The following is a 15,376-nucleotide window of genomic DNA, read 5'->3' as shown; positions in this document are numbered from 1 at the left end:
CTAAAAACCTACCATTTACAAAACACCCCAAATCAATGTGGAAAGGCACCACTTGGAATGTATTCTGAGTTTGAAAGTATTGCCCCACCACATTTGAAATCAGGACCCCACCCTTCCAGAATGGGTTAACAGCTGTTGAGCACAGGACACCCAAATCCTCAACAGCAGCCCTGGGTCATATCAACACCAGCAGATGGAACAGGTAGTCAGCCAAGCCTTACAAATGAAATAAATAAAATTAGATGACTATTTTTTAAATGATGAGATGGATGCGGTAAAAAGAAAAGAAACAACATTTGAAAAAGTAAATTGGAAGAACAAAATTAGTGACTAACAAATTCTAAGACTTCCAGCAAAGCTACACTTAACCATTGTAGGAGGGACAAAATAAATATACATTTTATTTTTTCAGTCCACAAAAAGAATAAGTTGTATTCCCTAGAAGCTTATATTGGAGCATCCTTCCAGCTCCTTCTGCCACTAATTTTGATGGTATTGATGGTGACCAGCCTTTGTGTTGAGCAAACTTTCTACTTTCCAGGTAGTTGCTGGCTGGTTATGCATGTTTGTATACATCTATTTCTGTGTCTACTCCATTCTGTATGTCAGGACACATGTCCCGATCTCCAGAAAATCACAGAGGTTCAGGAAAGTCTCTCATGACTGTTGGTCACTTAGCTTTTCCCCTTTTCATTTGTGTCCACCTAGTTTTACCTCTAAAATAACCCAGGAATCTAAGTGTTTAAAATGAACAGTTCTGTGAACCAGCATACAAGGGCCAGTGGAAATGACAAAAAATTAGCTATCCACTAATGAGAATGGTGATTTTAAAGACTCAGGAAGATAAAGAAGAGGAAAGGGAAGAAGAGGAAAGAAGGAAGAGATACACAGCACAAGTGTTACCATAAAGAGTAAAGGAAACAAACCAAGGCAGATCAAGTAGGGGAGAACTAAAGTAAAAGCAGATATAGGCCCCTTTAAAAAAAGATCCATTGCCTGCTTTAAAAATGGGAACCATAAAGAGGACTTAACTTTAAAAAAAAAACATTCTGGAAAGTACATCTATAAATATCCAGTAATTTATGTTGAAAAATCAAGGTTCTACAGTCTACTCAGAAAAAATCATATACATTTCATTGTAAGAATGCTTGCATTTTGCTTAAAAAAGAAATTCTACATAGAATGCTGCAGGAAAGTTTATGTATTTGTGGCAATAAACAATATGTGCAAACCACTGGAGGAAAAAGATAATAAAAGCCCATCATTTGGGATGGAAAAACTGTGCCTTCTTAACAAAAGCCAAGAGATGTAAGCTTCATACATAAAAGGATTCATTCAGAATTCACTGTTTTATGGGAGAGAAGCTGTGAGAGTTTATATGCAAAACAGTTGTAAAAGCAACTCAGAGAAGAAACAAAATTTCCCTGTAGCAAATATCTGTCTTTATTAATGTTGGTCATGCCTTTAAATAAGGTTAGATGAAAATGTTAAGAAAATTTTGCAAGCAGTAATTTCCTGCATTAGGATTTATGAGAGGAGGAAAATCTATAGGTTATATAAATTATATATTTATATATATTCATACATATTGGTGACAAGTTAATTGCACAGTTACTGGGAAATAATGCATGCTATTTTATGGTAATAATGCAGTAAATCTATTGGAAACAATGGAACTGTAATTATATGGTAAGCTGTGTTAACGATACCACTTTAATAACCTGATGACTGTGAATTTAACTTATGTCAGCATCATACGTACCCTAAAGTGATATACTGCATTTCTTCCCATGGTACAATAATAAAGCCACTTAATTACCTATTTCTTAGGTTAAAATAGTTCTGGCATCCTGGATTAGAAGTTAAATAGCAACAGAATAATGGGGAAATTGCTGGCCTCACTAAATCCAACAGGAATTTTCAGTGGGGCTCAGATGACTCTCGTCACATCTGTCTCTCTACATTTGCATGCACACACCTCCGGTCAGGCTGGTGTTGTGTGTGTCCCAGATCCTCCTGACAGTCCTGTAACATGGGCTGGAGCTCTTCCTGGGGAGAGGGGGTGAGGGTGGCAGTTGACTGGTGGCTGTAGGAGACAGCGGCTGGAGAGGAAGCTGCTCCCCGGACAGGTGGAGTAGGACCTCGCTCATCTTCTTCCTCTTCCTCTAGCTCATCCTGCTGCAGGTACATCCTCGCAGGTGGCACAGGACAAGGAATTTCTTGGTCATAGCTAAAATTAATTTTTTAAGAAAATAAGGACTTAAATTTGTATACTGTGCAATTAGCATATCTGAAACATGAATTAATAGCCCAGAAACAAACCATTGTTCTCTGTGCTCCTGAGAACAGCTCAGTAAGGATGTGCTGAGCAGATGCACACCACTGTCACCAAGTGCTCTCCAAATTGCCAAACTACAGCTCAACGAGCAGCAGTGCTGGAGGAAGGTCTCACTGTCAGCTTGTAGGGCAGATCACACTTTAATTAACTAGTGATTCAAGTGGGAGGTGGACAGTGTCTCCCTCTTTCTTACCTTTCATCCACTGAAAGGCTGTAATCCTCACTGTTGCTGTGGGGAGGTGGATGTGCTGGAGGAGGTGGCAGAAGATCTGCCCAGTTCATGCCAGCCTGCTTTGGAGCCTTTGGGGTCCGAGCACCCTTCTTGTGCCCTTGACTCCCTGGGAATAAAAAGCAGCACATATCTGTAACACTTGGAAATCTCTCCTCAGCACTAGCTGTGAAAACCGAAAAAACCCGTACTCCCTTCCCAGATGCTGCTGCACTCTTTGGGAATTTACTCTTTTGCTCAGTTTGGAGCAAATTTGCATTCCTCCTTTTTACACTAGTTTGTGCTTGTAGATTCTTTGCAGAATTGATCTACATGTTAAGTGGTTGAACTTAACCAGAAACTTAACATAGCATGGAAAAAAAACACATGGGATATAAAATATTTTTTTAAATAAACAGTCAAAACGTGATAAAACCATAAATGAATTTTATAAGCAAAGTCATTAAGAGTGAGTTTCCTACTTCTGTTAATTACATTAAAGATTATAATCTAAAACAAATGAGCTGTAGACATATTTTTTGAAGTGCCTTTATCCTATTTAATTGCCAGAACCTAAAATACAATGTGATACAGATATGATCTATTAAAGTTCTACTGTTGCATTAAGTCACTGAATATAGGTAATTTGTACTTGTCCACTGAAACATTTTAGGCACAATGAAATTACTACTTTTAGTGTAAATGGCTGGTGCAGTTGAAAATAATTGCTGGAAGAACTAAAATAACAGGAAAAAAAATAAAGATCGATGAAGTATTTCACAAATGTTTTCAACCACTATTACTGGAAAATTACAGCCCATAATAAAGCAATGCAGCCTTAACAGTTCAAAAAACTTTGACTAAGACCAATTATTCAGGTGGTCTCTAATTTTAAGTTTGGACATGGCTAGGATGAGAACTGGCTCAACCATTCTTCCTTGGTATATACACATTTTAATCCTTCTTTGCTAGTGTTACGCATTGATTACAGATAAACTCCTTTTATGTAGATAAAGTCTCAGTGGTTTTGAGAATGTTTTAGAACCCTTCATATTTCTCTTAAACCGAGGCATGATTTTATATTACCACAGTAAAGTGTTATATACATGATTAAATACACTGCAGTGAGATTTAGGAAGGTTGTTTTTTTCACTTCTGCTGTCTCAGATTTTCCACTCTTACTGACAGTAGTACAGATTATTATTGTCCCACATTAGCTGCCAGATACACGTTTTAGCTATGTACAGTTGTTTTTGTGGTATCTCAGTATGTCAAGCAAGACACTAACTATCACAAGGCAACCTGCATTCTATATCCTAAGCACTATGATATATACATGGTTCAACACAATTAATTTATTACTTTGGTCACCTTTCTTCATTCCTGCTGGAGTCCTTGGCACAAGACTATAAATTTTTAGAGTTATGAGTAACCCTAATAGGTATCAGCTTGGAGAACACCACCCTCTCATTGTTAATTTGCATGGTTCATACCCCTGAGATTTTTCATGCTGCATTTCAAGTCTTAACATCATTCAGCACAGGCTCAGCACCATATCCCAATCTTCTAGACCTGGGAACAGGCTACAGAGTGTCTCCCAGAACAACACTGCTGAGCAGTTGGGAGAATTGGGAGTTGTTCTTATCTCATCCCAGCCACTGAGTATTCAGATTGTCCAGAGGCACAGCAAGGCTCATCAACATATTGATATCTCTGCTGTGCCTCAGCCAGAATTGGTTAGGACAAAGCACAGATTGGCATTAAGGCAACTGGACTATCAAAGGCAACAGCAGAACAGAATGGGAAAAGTCTGCATCTTGATCAGTAGATGTAAAGTTCAGGGCATTTGTGACTGAACTCACCCTGGAATTGGTTTGATGTAAATAAACACAGCCTAACTTCCACACTTACAGTAAAGCCCCAAACCAAGCCTATGTGTAGTTTCTGGTTTAGCTCATATGCCTCTACCAGAAATCAAATGAAATACACAGGTTTAATTTACAAAATGAAAGACTTCAAAGCACAGTTCTGTTGGGTATCACTCGACTGCTGTGGTATCTTGTATCTTGAGCTGGTTCATGAATTGGGTAAGTAGACCCAAGAGATGAGAAAAAAAGTCACTAAAGTACCAGGAAGGTAACACAGAAATTAAAATCCCTTTTTTTGGTGACAGAAAGAAATTGCAATGACTTGTCTATCTGGAAAACATAATATTACCCAGTATGCCATTAGCATTAGGAAATCCAGTCTCCATTCGAGTTCATGACTTTCACAATTTTGGAAAATCAGTTACTTAACTGACATTTAGATGACACTAAGCAATCAAGAGGATACAACATGAATGTAGGTACCTATTGGGACAGTTTTTGTGCTGTTCAACATCTACTATCCATGGATTTCTCCCCATCACTCCTCCTCTATGCCCAGTAAATATTGCTAACCATGTTTACAGCATCCAAACACCACAAAGGCAAAGGCTTGGAAATCACTGCAGGTACTCACCAGATGTACTACTGCCTCTGTCTGAGCTGTTGTAGGATCCACCTGTATTCTGGTCATATGACTGGTTGTAGGGAATAGTTGGAGCAATGTTGTCATTTACTCGGTAATCTGCAAGTTTAATGGCATGGTTAATGCTGCCCTTCAGGAACACATCTACTTTCATATACTTGTTCTATAACACAAAGTAGGATCTCCTGAAAATAGCAAACTAGAAACAAATTCATTTTGTGAAAGAAAAATCATCCTGCAATCATGTTTAATTTTTATCTTGCCTCTTATTATAGGCTTAGGGGAAATCATGGGAACTTAGTAGCTGCACAGCTAAAATGCAGTAAAATAGAATTCTATGCACAGGGTTTTCACAAAGTCTCTTCAATGATCAAATCTCTATGAATCTATCTATCTATCTATCTATCTCCTGTGTGAGCATTTCACATACAAATACTGTCACCTCAACTGATTTTCCATGGTCTCTGCCTAATTTATGCATGCAGGCAACCAGTGGACTGTGGTAGCTACTTTTGGTATTTCAAAGGTGACACACTCACATAGGAGTCTGTATGATCAGGGCTGAATGATCTGCTGGAGTAACAATGCAGCTCCAGTTGAATTTGGTTTACAAGGGAGAAGTCTTTGTTTCAGGTCTGCTGGCTCCAAGAATATTTTTATTTACACTGGATTATGCAGGTTCTACAGGCAGGGCTTTTTTTGCTAATAGCTGTTACCATAACTTCACTCTCCAGTTCCAAAGCACTTGGTATACACTCACTACTTTTAAATCTAGCAACCAGATCTGTAAAACTTCTTCAGAAGCAAAATATTAATCTGGCAGAACAATACTCTCGTGCTAAAAAGCAATTACAATTTACAGAGAACAGAAAAGAGGTAAGTTACTCTTCATACAACAAATAAAACTGCGTCATAAACAGAACCACTGGACATAAAGTAGTGACAAAGAAGTACAGCATGTAACTCATCAAAATGGTTACTTCCCATCACAAAAGCTACAGGTATAATCAGCAGCAAGATGGCTTTGACTTAGGAAATGAGAAAACCAAGATCAGAATATTGACTCATAAAATAGCAAACCAAAACAAAAATAAACAAAACTAAGAATTCAGTCCCCATCTGCTGCAGAAATGTTTGTGATAATGTAAGCATGGGAAAAAGAGCAAAATGATAAATTCCACACCAGAGTGTATTCTGTAATAGTTTCTCAGCCTAGTTGCATTCCACAGACCACGCTGAAGCCCTACATACCGCATATGTTTACACAGAGGATAAACAGTAAATCAGCACTCTGAAATATGTATATATGACTGTCAGCAGACAATGCTTTAAGGGGGCCTTTCCACACTACAGTATGCTAGAGAATATGCAGCTGTAATATACACAGTTTGAAAGATGCAGTATCTTCCAGCACATAAAAACCAAACATGTTTTAATTCCCAAAGAGGTACGTAATACACAGTTCATGAAAGAGAACAATTACAAAAAATACAGCTTTCACCCTCTAGTAAGGAGCCAAAACCCTTGAATTTTCTTTTGGCATGTTTATGTCAAGGGAAGGTGTGACATTTTATATTGCCCTTTGAACTCCTCTGTGAGTAGATGGGTCCTGTAGAGAAATCAACATTCCTGTAATGAAATGTTTTTTACTGGATCACTTATCACTATGCGATCACTTGAGTTACAACAATCCATGCAAAAAGTTCCAAGTTAGAATGGGTCCAGCTCCTAGGGATACTGTTTTGCAAATCAGGTTATTAAAAGAGGTTGCATGGTAGCCTGGAGGACTAGAAAGAAGAAATCACATACCTATTTCTTCCAGCTCCCACACAGTATATTAAAGAAACATGCCTTCAAGGCCTCAAAAGCACATTCTGATGTTTCCCGTTAACACAAAAATCAATTTATTTTTAGCTTCTGGATCCAAAGACTTCAGTCAGGGTAACACAGGAATTTAGTTTCCAAAACTGTGCAGTAGCATTGCCTCTCAATATGAGAATTGAAGGCTTGCTAGGAACAAATCTAAAATGAATTGGATCACTCCATTTGTGTCCCCAGTGTGCACCACAATACAATTTTACAGAGTTTGATATGCAAAATTTCATTCGTTTACATGAACATGTAGATTTAATGAGTCTCCATCCACGACTGGGAAGAGTGGGCTGACCTATTTAAAATTTAAGGTAGAGTATAATGCGACTACCATGCATCTGGCTTATGAATAAAATATCTGGCCTCTGTCCTAACCAATCCCTTAACTACTATTTAATTTAAATTAATTTTATATCCATAGGAAATGTATTTTATTTAACTCTTTTCTAAAGATACAGCTTGTTATATTTTACAATAAATTCAATATCAGAAAGGTTATCGTGGTGCTAATTAACTTTCTGACACGGCTAACGGTGTATTTCTGAATCTAAAGAGGCAGAAGTCTAAAAGCACCACAGAAGCCTGTAATTGCTGAACCTGAAAGCTTTAGACTCCCAGAACCAGAAGGTCAAAACTCCTCTGATGCCTAAAGAGGAGAAACAAGCTAAAAGCTCTTCACCTTTGTTTAATTTGTTTTGCTCCATAATGTTGTACTGTATGGGTGGAACCTCTTGCTTTTGCTGAACAGAGGGTTTCCAGTGTTTCTCATTCGTGTCCCCGCTGCCATTGTTAACATTATTGCTGATATTGGACTGGATGAGCTGAGTGGTGGCATAAGGAGTGGGCTGCCCAGGCTGGCTGACAAATCTTCCATCCTTTAGATTTGGGCTATTGAAGGTTTTCATCTCATTGATTTTGTTGCTGAGGTCCACGTCCCCATATACAGTTGACTCAGGCAACATCAGGTTTGTCTGCTTGTTGTCCAGCTGATTGTTGTAATTTGCTATACAATCGGCTAACCACAGAGGAGAGAAAAGAGAAAAGGTCATTCTGTTCGCTCACACCAGACTTTCCATGAAACCCCCTCTAACATTTCCTTACTGCACAACTACATGGTGAATCCATGGAGCAGACACACTGAGGCAGAGATACTGCCATTAACTACATAATAATTTACAGAATATTATTTACCTCATACACTACTGCTCCAAAAGTAGGGTTCACTGTTCTGAGTCACTGTAAATTCAGACCTGCTGAATTATACCTACAATGACTTACCTTGCTGGGCTTTTCCATATAAACATTCATGTTTTTAGACATTATTCTCATAGCAATATCTCTATTCAATTAGATATTGTGATTAAATTCACTTGCATTGCAAGGAAAATGCAACCAAAACTTAACAGCTGGAATAACTAAATAAGACCATCATGTCACCTCAACAGTATCTAGACACTCTTGTGATAAGAAATAGACATACAACAGGTTTTCATAAAACAGACTTAAAAATTATTACATGTAAGAGAATTAAAGAAAAACAGTACAATGTAAAAGGTAACTCAGTATCCAGCAGCAAGTCTTTATTTGATCATTGTTTGCTTGTACAATCTTATATTTTAACTGAAAACAAAAAAGGCAGAAAAGCAATCTGGAATTTTTGCTGATTTTTGGTTGCTTTGGATATTGCAAAGTACGTAATAGCACAGTAATACATGGTCCTGTATGGTAAAGATAAATAGAATAGACAGCATGAATTCATTCTTCTGACATTTACTGCATCCTGAGACCACCATTTATTGCAGAGACATCTGCTGATATTCTGACACTACTGCATGAAACAGGGTCCCTGCCTTGCCATGTTCTCTTGCCACTGCATGTCAAGAAGCCCCCACACTTTCTCCTCTCCACATCCAGTCCACTGGGAGAATACTGAATGAATGTAGTAGTCTGTGGGTCAGCAGTTAGAAGGCTTAGTGGAGCTAGCATTCAATGATCCTTAAGCAAAAATTCTAATTTTCCAGTTGATTAATGCTTCAATAATTACATAACACTCACCAGGAATACAGTTTTCCTCTTTTAAAAGAAGTGGCATTTATGTTAATGAATTTGATTCAAAACCCAGAGTCCATTACCTGTGTCCACAATGAATTTACTGGAGAGGATGCCAAGTCAAACCACATGTAGAATTCAAGATTTTACCATTACTCTAAATGAAATAACTAGCAAGCATAGAGAATTTTCAATTTCAAAAACACTCCCTAACACACACAAATTTTTAGACATATATTACCCGAGAAAGGGGAATAAAATAATGCTTGTGTAAGAAAACCACCGATGCACATTTTCAGTGACTAAGGAACAGTATCAGAACATGCCACATAGAACTAATCACTTCACATTTCATGCCAACCAGCCTGTGGGTTTTCTTGAAGGTTTTACTGTTTGATATATTTTTCTTTCTTATGGGAGGTGTTATTTACTGCCTCTGTTATTTATTGCCTCACAGTCCTCAACTTCTTGATTTCTAGAGTTTAAATGTTTTCATTTCTCTCAGCTACTGAAACCATACTAGTCTTTCTTCTTTTCCAACTCTATTGTATTATACTGGGCAATTATATATATTGCATATTCTTCACTCCTGATACCTCAGGCTTTGCTGCAATATCCTTGCAAAGTCATTTATAATATATTTTTACTTCCTTTCATTTGCAGCTACATCTGATTTGTGTGTAAGGCAATATAATCAATACAGTATATGCAGTAGTTACATTTTTTACATAGATACATTGGAATTCCTCACAACAAGTACTTAAAACTGGTTTACCTATATAACAGAAGATTTATCCAGTTAGATTTTTTATGGCATCTACTTTTGGAACATTTGGTTCCTGTTCTGTAGACTTGGAAGACAGTGTTATACTTAAAAACAATTAAAAATTTGCATATTCACAGCTAGTGAGGAGATATCCATCACTGCTTCTTCAGAGCATAAAACAGTCCACAATGATAGAATCAAGAATATTTGGCAGGATTTCCTGGAAAGAAGAGATCACTCTGAGCACCTTGTCTGACCCACAAGCTCCAAAGGTCTACTTGAAAGGAAGGAAACACGTCGTGACAGAGCCAAGCTAAAATGAGGGAGAATCCACTGCAGCACAACACAAGATGTTGTAATAGGTTGCAACCATCAAAAAATGTGCCTTCTCTTCCTTTCCTGAATTTGGAAGTTACCAGAACTTGCTGTGTCTGTCCTTGTCACAGTAAACCACCCCCAAATCACAAACCTTTTTGTACAGCTACTGGTGGATGTGATCTCCTCAGCCAGAGTGAGAGACAAGTCTCTAATGCCAATATCTCTCACCTGAAGCAGCTGGCACTGGTCACTGTCAGACAGCATTACTGCAGGAGATGAATTGCCATTACCACCACTTGAATTACCAGCCATTTGAGCTGGTTTCACATTAATTGCAGGAGGTAATGCTGCTTGGCACTTATGCAACTTCACATATTCCCTCTCTGGATTGCTGGGACATGCTACAGCAAAAGCCAGTAGAGATACTTGTAGTGGAAAAGACTGATTTCATTCCTCACCAGTAACACTAGGTCAAACCAAAAGGAGCCTAAGGTCTGTTTAAAACAAAATGTACAACAACTAGCACTCTGAGATGTATTTCCTCCAATGTGTTCCATAGAACTCTTGAGGTTTTCTTCCAGAGCTCTGAGTCCTGCTCAAGCTCCCAGAAAAACACTTAACCTAACATTGTGTAATTGCTTTAAGTGTGTGAATTTAACTTCTTTATTCCCACACCTTAAACAGAACACCAGGTATCCAATTTTGTGCAGAATGGCACTCAAAGTGAAGGTCTGAGCATGCCAAAAACACACTGACTTTGTTGCAAGCACTGTAGTGATGTTTTATTTCTTGCTTCCCATCACATCCAAACCAGAAGGAAAACGACATTAGCATCACGTTGGTATTTCTCCTTCTCCATCCAAGCAACAAGGATGTACAGAAGAACCCCAAAATTACCTTATCTTCTCTGTTCAGAAGCCAAAAATTATTAGTTCACTGTGAGTTTTGGCAGCATTGAACTTTGCAGGGGCTCCTTAAGCCTGCTACAACTATCCAAAGAGGATCAAGAAAGGATCCAAAAAGGTACCAAAAGCATAATCATGACATAGAGGAGACACTCAATTAAGCCTAAAAAGCATGGGAAATAAAAACCCAAACAAACCTGTACGCTCTGTCAGGTATTAGAAGCACACACTCTGTAAAGAAGATTCCTTAGCAAGGTAGAAACAAATCTAACCTGGTCGACTGTACGTGGTAAGGTTGCTATCACTGTTGCCATTGCCAGAGGTGCAGCAGTTGATGGAGCAGTCATTGTGATTGTTCCCTGTGTTAGGCCAAGTATCTGCTAACCATGGCTGAGTGGCTGGTTCACTGATGTTTAGGAGTCCAGGCCTTTAAAAACAAAGCTTCGTCAATTGAAAAATTAAACAAAACAAAACATTTTCATATTGCAGCGACACTCTCCCCAAATGGTGAGATATTCCAAAATAATGCAATGTACCAAAAGGCTTGAGCACTGAAAAACACAGCTTGATTCAATTGTTCAGCACTTTCAAGTCTCCTGCCTAACCTGTTCCTTGCTAAATTACTCAGGATCAAGCAGTCAAGGGCAGCATCAGTTCATTTTGCTGGACTACACTATATGCTGGTGAGCAACATTTACCTGTCACTTTGGTTTTAATTTTTAACTTTTTTTTTTTTTCTCTTAGGAGGTTGCACTTTTATTTTTCTGCCCCTTCACCCTTTCTTAAAGAAAGCAACGTAAAAAAAGAGGATATTGGCAAGTCAAATAAACAAAAAACTCACACATGGAAGAAGGATGGATATGCAAGTAAGAGTCAGATTTAAATGTGAATATTCCCAAATTCTGGGTCATTCATGAAACAAGTTCTCCTCAACATCATTTAGTACTACTGCAGTGCATCAAAGGGAGCAGCAGAAAACAAAAACCTCTGTGGCTTGGGAGTGTTTGGCTCTCACTAACCAAGCTGAGTGGGTGACACACATTTTCTCATGAAAAAGATACCCAGCTCCTAAGAGAGTTTGAGATACTTGGGAATACTGACCACCTGAAAAACACTCGGATATGAATGCTGGATCCTGGCTGCACTTGGGATAAAGTGTATCCCTTTCTTCAGCAGAAAGAACAGCTGGGATTCCTTGTTTTCCAAGTTGCTGAATTTTTGTAGTGAAAGTCTCTCTGATGAACGTTCTGCAGAATCTTTGGTGGCTCTTCAATCTCCATGCTAACAATGCAGTAGCTTGTTACAGTCCCAAACAATTTAAAATTGCCTTTGATAACTAAGGTGCTTTTAAAAAATAGTTAATTTTAGCTACTGTCACATAGACATATATGAACACAGTCTCCTTCTCTTGGGATTTAACAGACAACTTTCCATTTGAAACAGTGCAGAAACTATTTTCCATAATATTAGATGTGATGATCTTCAGAAATAAAATATGCTAATCCTCTTAAACTGCAAGTTGAAAATACAAGCTGCATGCAGTTATTTGTGGGGGATAGAGTCTGTCAGTGCTGCAGGCTTAAGTCATAGACTTAGAATGACATTTAAAAGATCTATACATATATGTGTGTATATAGATTTCCGTACTGCATATGTCATCTGACAATTTAACATAGGAGGTGATGAGGCTTGACTTGCTGTCAGGCTTACAAAACAGCCAATATGAATTCAGTAAAGAAGTATTAAAAAAAAAAAAAGAAAGAAAAAAATATACAGCTGTGTAGGTTAGCTGATTTGAAATTCCTTGTCTTTTTCCCCACACTCTGCTCTTCCAATGAACTTACACCTCAAGGCATTTAGAGGAGACAAAGCATCCCAGAATGTTTCAGCACTTTAAAGATCTGTGTACTGGATTTTTGCACAGAGAATTAAGATCCTTTGTTTCTAAAATTTACTTTGCATTCACACATGCTGTCATATAAGAAATGTGGTGTGATGTGTATAAGCAGATGAGAATTCTACTAATTGGAGCCACTCAGGTAGAACTGTAGGCAAGAGATGCTTGCATTACAGCCCCATAGCCTGGTGATGATCTGAGATCGTAATTTCCAAATATCTTTAACCTTGCCAGCAAATTTCTTGACTCCCTGAATTACTGGATGGGGTCTGAGGCAGGGGTGGACAGAGCCAAGAGGCTGTGTGGGTGCTAGCTGGAGTCAATCCAGCACAATTACCATTACTCAAATCCTGTCCAGAAAAGGGATTGCCACAGAAATGGGTATTTTTTCAGCAGCACACAAGTGGGGATTACATTGAAATATATCACCGTGACATTTCGAAATCTCAAAAATGCTTTAACATGTTCACATAACTACACTTGGCAAAAAAAGCTAAACCTTTCCAAAAAACTGTAAATATAAAGTAAGGAAGTGAAAACCTTGGGTTTGAATATCAGAGGATGGTTTCATATGCAAAAATAACTTCTTTTTTTTTTTTTTTTCAAAACTATGTTTAATATTCTACAAAATAAGTTGCATCACACCTGCTGTTAATGCTATATATGCACATGAACAAAACCAGCACAGATATTTGCACCTTGAATCAATTACATTGTTAGATTCTGGCACTGCTGCTGAATGCTAGGACAGTAAAATTGAAGCTGATTCTCTGCAAGCACCAAAATTACTGTGCACGATGTAGACACTTGTGGGACATTTCTGTCCTCTACGTGAGAGTGCTTCCTGTGCTAAGGGAAGAGTGAGAAAGCACAGTGGCACAAAGAAGACAAAGGATGTTAGCTGAGCATTTCTTTGAACAACTCTGAGGGAAAGAGAGAGTTCCTCTCCTCTCCTATTTTCTCACTATCCTGGAGTAAGGGCAGCAACCCAGTGATTTACACATTTTTCCATTCAAAAAATCACATGGTAATTGTTCTAGAGGCTTCCCTCCATGCTCCCATGGTTGTGAGAGTGCAGCAGCACACAGTGCTGGGCAGACATATCTACAATTCCTCATAATGTGCCAGGTCCAGCTGCAGCAGGCGCTGAATAGCTTCACCTCTGCACAGCACTCAGGTAGACTGGGAATGCTTGATTTTAGGCCTAATTTTCACAATTACCAAATATTTTCATGGCCTTGTAAATTAGGAATCACAAGATGCCACTCGTGAACAGGAATTGTTACAGGACTTTGTTGAGATTTTAGCATTATTTCAGCACCATGCCAAATCTTTGAATGTGACCTAGAAAACAAATGCTGTGCTACTAAAGCACCACTGCTCTGACCTGCCTTTTTGCTAAAACCATTATTTTTCTTCCTGAAGAAAACTTCACCCTTACAGAGGAAATGTAAATCGCTGTTTTCTCCATGGCCATTCATTAAGTAATAACATAAAACCAGTGACCAACACTGAGTTAAACCCTCACTCTGGAGTGGACCTGGTTCTCAGAGTGGGTGGTTGTAAATTCACAACCTGCTTCCCTCTCCTTCAGTGCCCCATTTTAAGCAATGCTTTAACTGTTTTGCATTCACAGAAAGAGTTTTTTTCTTAAAACATCATCTTATGAGTCATTTATGTCTTCAATTTTTTTTCCCAATAAACATTTTCTTTCTTTGTAGTATTTGGGAGGCAGTTATATTTCTTAATCTTCATAAAGCCCGTGACTTAATTACTTTTATTCCCTTAATCAGGTAGTAAGCCAGGTCTTTATTTTGAAGTTAAAGCACTCCCTCTGCTGCTCATTTTTTGAGATGCAGTTTTTACAGTTAACAAAGCTGAAAATATTTCAAATAATCTTTTGGAAGTCAACCTAAAAATTCGATCCATATACCCTCCTTCTAAACAGAAAATACATGGCCAAAATGTATACATGAATATAATGAACTAAAACATATCCCTGCAAGTGATTATTCTGCCATCACTTACAAGGACAATTGAACTCCCAGAATCCTTAAATTTATTTGCACACAATTTATACCTATAAGAATAAAGCACATAATTACCTGCCTCCACTGCTTACGGCCTCTCCTCCTCTCTGATATGTTACTGAAATAGTTAAAGATAAAAAGAAGGAAAAAATTTAAAAATCAGATAAAACTCCTTCAATAACCATATTTGTTTCACCTTTGTTTCATTTTAGCTAAGACGCTAATTGTGCATTGTTTATACATTAATTCTGAATGTCATTCTGCAAGCTACTGCTTCAAATCCAAGTTTAGACATCATACTTGTGTTGCTTGATAACTGCTAGTCCTAGCCCCAGCAGGGTTTTATATTTCAGTTCTGTTCTGAACACACACACACACACACACATGTATTGCTTAAGAAAGCAGGAAGCCATACATCAGGTTGAACTTATTCTTAACATAACTCTGCTGACTTCAGTGGAGTTACTCTGTGGAAGAATTTA

At 38.1% G+C, this 15,376-nt stretch overlaps 1 protein-coding gene across 1 annotated transcript in view; it reads right to left on the bottom strand.

Annotated features, from left to right (window-relative positions):
- The window catches only part of ROBO1 (roundabout guidance receptor 1), a 243,156-nt gene that overhangs the window by 16,211 nt on the left and 211,569 nt on the right, over nucleotides 1–15,376 (bottom strand). The window contains exons 18-22 of the mRNA XM_033051478.2: nucleotides 14,970–15,012; nucleotides 11,240–11,394; nucleotides 5,049–5,156; nucleotides 2,532–2,676; nucleotides 1,979–2,230 (exon numbers count right to left, since the gene is read on the bottom strand). Of these exons, the coding sequence (XP_032907369.1) occupies nucleotides 1,979–2,230; nucleotides 2,532–2,676; nucleotides 5,049–5,156; nucleotides 11,240–11,394; nucleotides 14,970–15,012 (703 nt within the window). The remainder of the gene's footprint in view (nucleotides 1–1,978; nucleotides 2,231–2,531; nucleotides 2,677–5,048; nucleotides 5,157–11,239; nucleotides 11,395–14,969; nucleotides 15,013–15,376) is intronic.

Source organism: Catharus ustulatus, chromosome 2, assembly GCF_009819885.2.
Source record: "Catharus ustulatus isolate bCatUst1 chromosome 2, bCatUst1.pri.v2, whole genome shotgun sequence".
NCBI lineage: Eukaryota > Metazoa > Chordata > Aves > Passeriformes > Turdidae > Catharus > Catharus ustulatus.
This window is presented reverse-complemented; position numbering and strand designations above follow the sequence as displayed.